Genomic DNA, 11,857 nt, shown 5'->3' with positions numbered 1-11,857 from the left:
TGTTTTTCTGTTTTCCTTGTTTGATGTGGCAACTCTTCCTTGTCTTCTCTCTCTCTCTGTCAAACACACACACACACACACACAAACATGTCAAAGGAGACGTTCACTGAATTCTATTGCCACTGTCACCAGATATGCTGCCCATGGCAAATATTAACCTTCTTCACATCAGGAATAAAGAAGACAAAGCCTGTGTATCAGGTTTTTTTTATTACATATAAAATTCTTTAATCAATGATAAAATGACAGACAAATGAAAATGGTTAATGTGAATGAGGTTGCTGAACTATTTACAAATGAATGCAATTCCAGAAGACTAAAAAGCCATCACACCATTACCTTACTGTCCCAAAAATATTTTTGTCAGAAAAAGTTACATCCTGCAATTGCTTCAGATAAAAATAAAATAAAAAAAGTCTTCCCCTAAATATGTCTTAAAGATATTACCCCCTGGCTCAGATAAAATAATTGCAGTGAAGACTACAATTAGATGGTTATGCCACTGTAGTTTCACTGCTGATTCACGGTAGTTGAAGGATGTTATATCAATACTACACATGTAGTTCTCGGGAATGCAAAATGAACACGTTTAGTTGTCTTCTCCACACATACATCTCCAAAACAAAATCGTTTTGTGTATGTTTGAAAAAAGGAGTCCGTTTAGGCACATTCCTGATGGTATATTATTCTGCCATGAGAAGTTCATCTAACGCCCAATCCTCGTAGCTGCCATCTGGTAAGTACCGGCGGATGATAAATGGTATTTTCCTGGCTCTGTCGAGGATAAAGAAAACAAGCTGAACTTTATTCATGCTGAAAAAATCTGATAAGCTCAAGGGTTGTTTTACTTGGTACTACTGCACATGATAAAAATCAGAACTGTTTACCTAATTAGCATATCAATAGATAAAGCACATACCAAACCCCAGTCACTGTAAATATTACACCAAGACTTAATAGATAGTGGTTGACTTCAATTTAAGATGAGTAAATAGAAATAAGATCAAAAATCCTAGATCTTCATCTCATGAGCTATTGGAATGTCCGAAGTACATGTATTACCATAATCATTTCATTCTCATCAGGGTTTACAAACTTCTAAAGATTGCTTGAAAACACTTTGTAATGCTTTTCAGTTCAGCTAACAAGAGTTATGTTGTGCTCAGTGGCTAGTGAAGAATGTTATCACTCAGAACCTCAGCCAAAGACAGATTTTCCCACCTAGTTACCTGTCTGACTGGATTCAAGTTACTTATTCTAAACTTCATCCATAAAGCTGCATTAGATAATAATGCCCTTACTTCAGTTCTTTCATGGCAATCTGTAGAGGGTCCGTCTCTCCTTCAAGCTCTACCATGACTGGAGCGCACATGCTGAACAAACATAATAGCTTTAAGCAAAATTTAAAAAAAGCAACATTACACTATATATAATACAGCTTACCTAAAACTGTGCAAAAAAGTAGAAATTTGGAAATCATGTTAAAAAAGACTGCTGCACAGAACTGTCCAAGCTGATCAACTGAATCACACACACACCCTTACACACATAAAACAAACAACAATTTTTTTTAAATTATTTCAAGCATCTTCGTATCAAACAAACTTACGCGATTTGAAGAGCCCTTGTTCCCAATACTCTTGCCCTTTCATATTTTGTCATGTACTTGGTAGTGATGCGCTTTGATGGGTCAACCAAGCCAGGCTGAGTTTCTGTGATGACTTCCATCTTCTCTTCGCCCTGCACAATCATACAGCAAAGGTCATGGTCAACTGCTGACATATGGTGACACAAAACCCTCTTAACCTCCTTCACTGTGCTTCCTAGTTTGTGGACGACCCAGAGCCTCACAAAAGTGTCTGTATATATCTGAAACCATTGGGAGTTTTATTTATGAATACTTCATGTAATCCTCAAATGCCTCAGAACTTCCGATCGACCACTTACTGACTTAGGAAAGGATTATTTTTGTAAATAAACAAATAAACGATGACATCTTCTTGTCGATCAGCTTTGTGTTGGCAGTTGATGATGCGTGGTACATGGGTGCAACCTGGAAAATTCCAAAAACCGGCAAAAGTTCGGGTCCAGCTATTTTAGTATTTAAAATGCCAAAAGAAACCTCTCCTGGAACAAAAACATCGGTAGCCGATGAAACCAAAAACCGGCTGCCGGCGTGTAGCCGGCAGAATTGCACCCATGGTGGTATAGTGATTTGTTCGAGAAGCGCCATGCAGGCTCCATACCTCCGACTTCAGCCCTCTAGGTTTTCTGTAGGGGTTGCCCCACCCTTCTAAGCTCCTGGAAGCACAGGGGGGATTGTTTCTTCGAGGATCCCTCCCCATAGCTAGAGGTTTTACGGCACCTCGTACCCGCGTGATGAACCCGTCATAGGATACATCGGGTTATTTCACAGAAAAAAACAGAGCCACCTGTTGCCCCACCCCCCTCCAGTTGCTCTGCGACTGCTTATTCGTCCAGGCGAGCCTAGCTTATTCGCAGCTAACCAGCTCTGTGTATGTCTTATTGAAGAATGCTACGGACAAATGACTAGTTGTTGATCATGCAATCATAACATGACTAAAGACCCATTTTTGAAGACCCTTTACTTACATCATTTCCGGCAGGTTCATCAAGGGGCTCCTCATCGTCAAGGTCGTCAGGCCCGTCATCAAAGCTACCACAGAAAAACAAGAACATTGATAGACATTTAAAAAAAATTGTTTTTATCAGTATTACATGCATACCTTATAAGTTATATATAACACACATTTCTACCTTTCATATAATTATTATGAAAGAAAAACACTGAAGATATATATATAGTTAGACTGTTCAGACGCTAAGATCATTCTGATAATCATCGCTCCACGGCTATCGCCAGTTGTCTCTCTGACCGGACGCGAAAGTCCTAGGCGAATCTATCAAAACAAGAATACAGTTTTATCCTACATACGTAAGAGAGACACTCGTGAGATAATAATCGTTCAAATCACACGTGTGTATATCATGTAAATGAGGTCATGTCAAGCAAGTCTGGCAGGGACCTGTTTTTCCACTGCTTATGATGCCAAAGTCACCGAGACAAACGTCATTATAGAAAATAAAATTGCGCTCGCTAATTACCCTCGATGAATTTTAAGAACTAACACGTCACGCCACACTTTCAGAGTGTCGTTTCTGTACTTTGAGGTAATAGATTGCACGAGGCTTTAGAAGAGATCGAGGTTCCAAAACAAGTGTCTTCAAGTTAGCTGCCTCGACTGCAAGACAATTTCAGTAAAATACACGTAAGTACAGTATGTAGGATAAACAGAATACTACATGGCTTGCTGTGTCGTACCAGATTTACACTCGTTGCTTTTTCAAATAGTGAACAGCTCGCTTTCGCTCGCATTGCAATATTTTAAAAAACAACTCGTGTAAATCTGGTACGACACAGCAAGCTATGTAGTATTCTCTATATCTCCCATATGTTGTTTGCGAGCAGTGTTCGCGAGACAAAAATGATTGCAGATTGGCCGACTTCGACAGTGATCTCCGTTCTGTTTTTCACAGTTATGATAAAAGATATCGTTCTAAGGTCAAAACAAGTCAAAATTTTGGGACTGCTGCCGGAAGGAGACCGTAATATATGGTTGCATCACTGTCAAAAAAATCGTCTGCTCCAGCGAGCGCCGAAACCAAACGGTTGATTATCACGTGACACTTATGCCATATTTAGAGTTGTTTGCACAGTAAATACAGCCGCGAAAAATAGCTCGCTTGAAAGTGTCTTTCATATGGGCCAAAGTCAAAAGGTGCCTCTTGTCATGTGACATTTTTAAAAGGCTAATAAATTAAAGATTTTTTTAATATTTTAACTAAAGCTCTCAATAACATTGTACTAAAGTGTTTGCAGATGATATTGCCAAAGTTTCAGAACACAAAGTTGATAGTAAGTATTTTTTTATGAATTTCTTATCCTAATTTCTCCCTATTTTTTGCCGTTTCTAAAGCCTCGTTTTTGGGTGTCATTAGAAATGCAAAATTAAACAGTGTAACCTTGTTTTTTCTTAAATAAAGAATAGATGGGCCGGTTCAGTAAAGTTCATTCTTTTATTTGAATTGGTCTTCAATATGAAAAAAACAATCAACATTGAGAATTTGAAGGTTAAAAAACTACAGTCTCCTGTGACATGTTCTGTCACACTAAATTCCTCTTTCTTTGCTTTATTGCATAAAGAAAATGAAAAGAAAGAGCCATCGTTTTGGGGTCATCAAAACGTTATCAATGTAGGCTACATATTCAGGCATGGTACTGAAGGAATGGCAGTTTCAGCTGAAATAAAGCCGGGGGTCCAGTGGGCCGCTGAGGCCCCCTTGCGGGGTCAAGGGGCAGTGCCCCTTGTGGGGGTCAGGGGGCAATGCCCCCTGAAGCTGACGACTTTTTACTAATTCAAATGTGTTTAGTGCCCTCTCCTTGAAGCTGAGAGGGATATAAGTGAAAGATAACAAGGCTTGAGTAAGAAAAAATAATAATCTCAAGTCAATCAGCAGATTTTTTATTTTTTATTGTTTTTAAATTTTTTATTTATTTTTATTTTTTTATTTTTTTTTCGGATTTTTGTTTTCGGCGGATTTCCGCCGATCGGCGGAAGAGTACCATGCCTGATATTAAAAGTTAAAAAAATAGCATGGTACCAAAATTAAAACGAGTTTTGACACGTTGCAAAAAATCTGTCACAAACGTCACGAGAGACAGCACGCGATTTTCGACACCTTACTTTCGATCTCGATTAACGGCAGCTGCTTTTACGACATCCGCAAAGTGGTCTGTGCGACATACGAGTTTCTGGCACATTCGAACGCATGGCGTCCTTGTGACCGGATAAGTTTTCTGAATCCGTCACACGCTTTTTTACACGTCACAGGGAACAACGCGGGGTCCAAAAATAACGAGAGACATGAAAGAACATCCTTCTAAGAAAAACTGAGTGCTTATTCTTCTTTGTAATGTTATGTTAACGAAGTTTTACGGAACAGAAGCACACAACTAACTTTCGATTTTACAGGATTAATGTTAATAAAAAATGTTTCTCGTAACATGTGACGGAAAACTAATCTCTTCCGTCACACTGACTTGTCACAAGAAACTGGAAAAGTGTTGTTTTTCATGCAAAAATTTACTTCAGGATTTTCTTGTCTCTTTACACAAGTTAAATAAATGTTAGAAAACAAATGCTACATGGTTTGTCTGAAAAGTCTTTGTTGTTTTGTCTAGGAAGATTTGCAGAAAATCCAAAAATCTGTTTCTAGTGACGTGACATTTTCATGATGGCCATGCTTAAAAGATATTATATTTGAACATTTCTTTTGACCATAATTCAAAAGAGTGTGTTGGATTTTGTACAAAAAGATATATTTCCATCTTGAAATTGGCATAAATTTAAGGTAACAAAAAACAGCACTGAAGATGTTGTATGTCACGAGAAACAGATTTCAGAGCAGGACACAGAACACAAATTTATTCAGTTGGTTGAAAAACTGCAGGGTTAGTTTTAAAAAACATTAAAAGTACATTAATTAATAGTGTCAAAAATGCAAAAAAGAAAGTATAAAACATAAAATGAAAATATAGTGTTCCATTTGGCACCTTTTGACTTTGGCCCATATCAATTCCTTTGTAATTTAAAAATCACACAACACCATGAAAAATCATTATCGACGATCGCGAATCTGCTTACATCCTGATCCATAACACATTACAAAAAGATCTAAATATGTAAAAAATCGATTTCCTCGCCAAGGCATCCTGTCAGGGATAGAATGAGCCAAACTCACTTTGACCTGAGGTCAGGATGACGCTAAGATATGATCTGATAATCTGAGAATTCCTCAAAATATTCGCATAACCTGGACTTCTGCAATTTACTGAGATTATCGAGAAGAAAAAAATCATAATGTGAAGAAAAATGTAAACTTTGTGATGTAGCGCAACATGGGGTCTTGTTCAGTGAAGCTGTTTCCAAATTTTTACACAAACAGGAGTAAGTCACTTTGTCAGAACCTAACTGATGTATAGTTCATATAATTTTCACATTAAAAAAAAAAATCGAAGGAAAATGAATTTACATTTCATTATTCTTGTCAACCTATTTGTTGTGGGCAGGATTTTAACTACACCCCGGCTCACAGCTGACGAGCAAAATCAGTTCTGACCACCCATGAAAGCTTCCAGACTTTTTGTTTAACCACTGTCAATTAAATTTCGAAATTGCGTTCTACTTCCAAGCAGACCACATTCAAAGCTAAACAAAAACACGTGTTTCTGGTCCGTGTTTTCTTTCCATTGCTCCCCCCCAAGCTCATAGTTTACAACGAAATGTGTAAATCCCGATGTCCTCTTCTTTAACTGTGTGACAGAGAAGAGACACCTTTAGATTTCATATGAAACACTCGCAACATCTGCACAACTATCCACATACTCATCGCCGTAGTCCTCATCGTCCGCCATCTTGGTGCACTTGGGTCGAGGGGAGATCACTTTCCAGCAATAAGTGTTTGGCTGCCCGGTCGCTCAGCGGTACCACAGAAGACATTCGGATATAATTATCTTCCTTCCTAGAGACGTTGAAATATTCTGCCTTGGACGTGCAAGGAAATGCGTGTGTGTGTGTTTATGCGTATAATGATTTTCATTTTGCCCAGGAGCCACTTGGAAAGTGGGAGAGGGGAAGATCGAGGGGGGAAAAGCCGGAATGGAAAAATCCATACAGAGGTTACATGGTTGTTCACTGATGCTGGTGTTTGGTAAGGCCAAAAAAAAAAAAAATAGGTCTGTTTACGGTAACCCGACCGACCCTAGTTTTTTCGCGCGACCCTAGACTTTTTTTTGGCATTTGAGAAAAAAAATAAAAAAAAAAAAAATCTTGTTTTTTTTGGCAAAATAACGTAAAAATATGGTTTCTTTGAAAAAAATAAAATAAAATAAATAAATAAATCCCGACCTACCGACCCTATTTTTTTGGGCCTATGTTACCGTAAACAGACCTTTTTTTTTTGTGTGCCTAATGTCGCAAGTTCTCTCTTTCTCTATATCTCCCAGTACAGCTTATAGGTACGGTCAATTTATATTCTATTTTCTGTATTTACAGGTAAGCTTTCTGGGGTACAGAACCCCCCATCATGACAATTCGAACACTTCAGTTTCTCTGAGATCGAACAATGTTAAGCCGGGAAAAAAACAACTTTCGAAGTATGCGATCAGTTTTGCTGATGCTATGCACTGCTAGACAGTAGGTAATCTTCTGAAATGTAAACATTCAAAAAGAGATATTTTCACCCTAAACATGTGAAGACTAAATTGAAGACATTAATTAGTATATACAAAATACACAAACATCTTTCACCATAGACAGTCATTGCCATTTTAATCCGATCCAGCAAGTGCATCAGCCCCGCGGTGTCATGATTTCATCTTTCGCCTGTGTACATATTTCCCCCTCGATATATACTCAAGACTGAAATGTTGTTTCCTGGTAAAATTAAGAAGTGAAATTATTTATGGACGAAAAGCGGCATGTCCGTTTCTTGCATGTGAAGAAAATTAGTGGTAAAATTTAATAGATTTCACCCCCAAAATCGAATTCTTCGAAAACGTGTAGGCCCTACTGATCGAGTGGTTAGGCCTAAAAAAAAAATAGGTGTGGTTACGGTAACCCGACCTACCCTATTTTTAGGGGCCGATCCTATAACTTTTTATTACATTTGTCAAAACAAAAAAAACCAAAAAAAACAAAAAAACGAGTGCAAAAAACACAATGAAAGCGAAAGCGCCCGTGTCGCACACTTATTTCCCTGTCAAGTAGGTTTAATTTGTACACATTAGAAAAAAAAGTTTAAAAAAAAAAAAGTGATTGCCTACCTACCTACCCTATTTTTTTGGGCTATGTTACCGTAACCACACCTAATTTTTTTTTTTTTTGGCCTTACGAGTAAGAAGGAAAACATTTTAGGATGAATCAAATTTCTAAGTTAAATAAAACAAATTGGTTGGACAAATTTGGCCCCATGAATGTAAGGTACACAAGGTCGCTCATCAGTACTATCGAAGGGTGTTTTTTGTGTGTTCAGTGTAGAGTTAATACTAGATCAACGAGGCCGAGAAGCGAAATATCAACACGGCGAAAGATGAAAACGTCACACCGTTATGCATAACTGAATGGAGCACAGAAACCACCAAACACAGTGGTGCATTGTCTATTATGGAGGTATGTCGATGTGTATGTTCGGATTAAAGAAAAATATGAGAGCCAGATCAGTCCCTCGAGTGTTACTGACAGCATAGTAAACTGGCAAGGAGCGTGTACTTACACACACACTCACACATACATGCACAGCGTGGGAGAGCGGAGAGAGAGAGAACTGGGGCATGGGCAGAAGTTGATAAAAGTTTATTTTCAAGGGTAATGGGGTGAGCATACGAAAGTATTTTTTTCCAGCCCGGCCTCGCCCTATGCATAGCCTTTGGAAGAGAGAGAGAGAGCTAGAGAGAGAGAGCTAGAGAGAGAGAGAGAGAATCAAATCAAATGACATTTTATTTTACAAGGGTTGTGGCATAATCATTACAAATTAGCTTTTTTTTCAACCAGCCATCGCCAGGAGAGGGACCGCTCCTCTAATCACACATTTACCCGGACATTGACATAAACAGGCGTGAAATAGAAGCAGAAAACAAAATTCATAGGAATATGTACACATATGTGCATGTATGTACTATGTGTACACATATGTACACAAGAGAGAGAGAGAGAGAGAGAGAGAGAGAGAGAGAGAGAGAGAGCCTCCTAATCAGTACAATTTTTTACACAGCTATCCAGCTGTGACTGAGTGACCATCTGTCTTTGTACTCTTGCCCTGCTGGACGCCATGGTAATGAGGGTTTAGCCTGTCGATTTTACTACTTATTATGCGAATGACCTACATAATGATAGACCGACGCTGACCGGAGGGCCTTGATGCAGACAGCTAACTGAATGGCTCGTGAAATTTTGCCACACGTTCATTTCAGTCTGCAATGCTGTCGGCAGCAAGCTTGAAGTCCAGTGCAAGCTTTTCTTTCAAAAAGGGTTTGCTCCATCTGCAGAAAATCTCAAGCTGCATGAGTACATTTTGACGTATGGGTGCCTTTTAGCTCTCTCCAAAAGTATCTGAAAGTACCATTTTTTCCCGGGCATGCAGATTTAGCCCTGCACAATGGCTTCCCTGGGGTTTGGTTTCGATTGCGTGTTCGAGATTGCAATGAGGAAGAAGACCATTCTGTTTCTGCTTTTCCTAGTAGGCTACTCGTGCACAAAATCTTCCCTGTCTGTTTTTGTTATGTGCATTTATCCTGTCATGCACAATATTTAATGATATATGTCGATACGCCGATTGCTGCAGAAAGACCTGTCCTGTTCGCGTTTGTTGTGATGATGCAAGCCTGCATCACTTGCAAGATCCCAGCTCTTGGTCAGCTGTGTCCCAACGTCAGAAAACCCTTGAAGGGCCCCATACTCATTTCATATGCGTGACGTCACACTAAATATTCAGACCTCAACCAATGGCTGGAAGGTGGGTGGAGTCCTTGCAGAATTCGGTCAAGTGTGACTCCACCTCCGAACACTGAACTCTTTTTGTGGTAGGAATTCCTATGATGTCAGTGTAGGTGGGTGAGCGGTGGCACAACGGATTGATCAATGAAACTCCTTTTAGAGTATTAGAATTGCAATACAGCTGATAGTATGACGGCTTACTAGCGCCATAACTAAAATTAAGCAGTCATACCAGCGGCCAATCACGTCACTTCGGCCGTCGTTGTACTGGTTACTCAACTTTTACCACTACCTGCTGACTAGGCCGCTACGAAGACAACGGTGTATGAGGAAGATTAATTAAAAGCCGCGTTTTTTGTCGCCGAAGAATAGGCCTATATACCGATTGTGACTGAGCGGCAGAAGGTGGAACAACCTTGACTGAAAAGGGCAAGTCAGTTTACGTTGATCACATCAGCTGGCTTTGTTCTCAGCCTACAAGCTATCACATGACGGCTTACTTGTGCTAAAACCTAGGGTTACCATTTTCACGTGACAATGAGTAATTAACAGTCTTAATTACTCATTTTCATTTTTGCCTCGTTTTCGGTTACAGTAGTCGGACTTTAAGAGTCCGCACTGAGAGGCTTCAACGTCCGGCAAACATCATTCTCACACTATTTCTGAAATATCTTTTAATAGAAGGCCTTATCGAGCAAGTTATCCCGGCGATGGGAAGATGCATGTCACAGTTTTCTGCAATAGCGCTTTCCTTAACGTTGTTTTGGGTATCTTAAAAAAGAATAATCGACCCCGAAAACTTTCGAATCGAAGCTGTTCGTAGCAGACGGACTTTTGATCGGCTGTGGTCTCACACTTTCACATATATCTTTCAATATAATTCCTTATTCGACAAGTTGTCGAGCAGACAGCCGTACCTCATATTTGTTTCCACTACCACACTCATAAATTTGCTTTGTATTGTATTAGTGAAGGACAATCGATCCAAAAATGTTCGAACCGAGAGAGGAAAAATGGCGGCAGGCCGGTGTCACGATTTCATATTTCGCCTGTGTACATATTTCCCCCTCGACATATACTCAAGACTGAAATGTTGTTTCCTGGTAAAATTAAGAAGTGAAATTATTTATGGACGAAAAGCATGTCAGTTTCTTGCATGTGAAGAAAATTGGTGGTAAAATTTAATAGATTTCACCCCCAAAATCGAATTCTTCGAAAACGTGTACTGAGTGGTTACGTCCCTTGAGTAAGAAGGAAAACATTTTAGGATGAATCAAATTTCTAAGTTAAATAAAACAAATTGGTTGGACAAATTTGGCCCCATGAATGTAAGGTACACAAGGTCGCTCATCAGTACTATCGAAGGGTGTTTTTTTGTTCAGTGTAGAGTTTATACTATAGATCAACGAGGCCGAGAAGCGAAATATCAACACGGCGAAAGATGAAAACGTCACACCGGACATGTGCTAAAGGTCCGACCACTAGCAGACGGATCTCTTCGGTCGAGACTCACACACTTTCACAAATATCTTTCGGTAGAATTCGTTATTCAACAAGTTGTCGGGCAGACAGTTGTATGTCACGGTTATCTACACATGCGCGCAGCTCTTATTGTTAATTTGCATCGGATTAAAGAACTATGGACCAGAAAAGTGCCGAATCGAAGGATCAGTGTTTCGCTCTGGCCGGTGTAACAGTCGCGCATGCGCATTGAGCCCCCACAGTCACGAGGCGTGAAAATTACTAATTTTTAGTCAGTTGGCGTTAGTAAGCCGTCAGGAAGCGAGCCAAAACTGAAAATTAGACATTAACACTTGACAATTAGTTATTAACACGTGAAAATTAGTAATTAACACGTGAACATTACTAATTTTCACGTCATAATTGTAATTTTCTCGTGAAAATTAGTAACTTTCACGGGTTAATTACTAGTTTTTAGTTTTGGCGCTAGAAAGCCGTCATACCGCTGGTCAAAGTACACCCATCCTTTCGGACCACGTAGCGCGGGCGTGACGGAGAGTTCGGTGAACTCCGTACTCTCAATGCCGACTCGCCCCAGTGGACACACCTGAGCCTCGGAAAGGTGTGTAAAAACGACAAGTTGTCAAGACACCATCTGGCGTTGGCATAAAACGACAGTTGTTAAGACACCCTGTGGCGTTGGCATAAAACGACAGTTGTCAAGACACCCTGTGGCGTTGGCATAAAACGACAGTTGTCAAGACACCCTGTGGCGTTGGCTACCACGCTGGTAATCCGACCCGTGACATACCCAGAGTGAC

At 39.7% G+C, this 11,857-nt stretch overlaps 1 protein-coding gene across 1 annotated transcript; it reads right to left on the bottom strand.

The window, feature by feature from the left end:
- Positions 1-195: 195 nt before the first annotated feature.
- On the bottom strand, positions 196-6,592 carry LOC138962388 (DNA-directed RNA polymerases I, II, and III subunit RPABC2-like). Its single transcript, XM_070334191.1, has 5 exons — positions 6,468-6,592; positions 2,614-2,677; positions 1,610-1,740; positions 1,302-1,373; positions 196-774 (listed from the first exon to the last, which is right to left on the bottom strand). Exons 1-5 carry the CDS (start codon positions 6,494-6,496, stop codon positions 684-686), a joined length of 387 nt encoding a protein of 128 aa, XP_070190292.1. The 5' UTR covers positions 6,497-6,592; the 3' UTR covers positions 196-683.
- Positions 6,593-11,857: the final 5,265 nt, after the last annotated feature.

This window comes from Littorina saxatilis, linkage group LG3 (genome assembly GCF_037325665.1).
Source record: "Littorina saxatilis isolate snail1 linkage group LG3, US_GU_Lsax_2.0, whole genome shotgun sequence".
Classification (NCBI taxonomy): domain Eukaryota; kingdom Metazoa; phylum Mollusca; class Gastropoda; order Littorinimorpha; family Littorinidae; genus Littorina; species Littorina saxatilis.
Note: the sequence above shows the minus strand (reverse complement) of the source record. Positions and strands in the feature narration are given on the sequence as shown.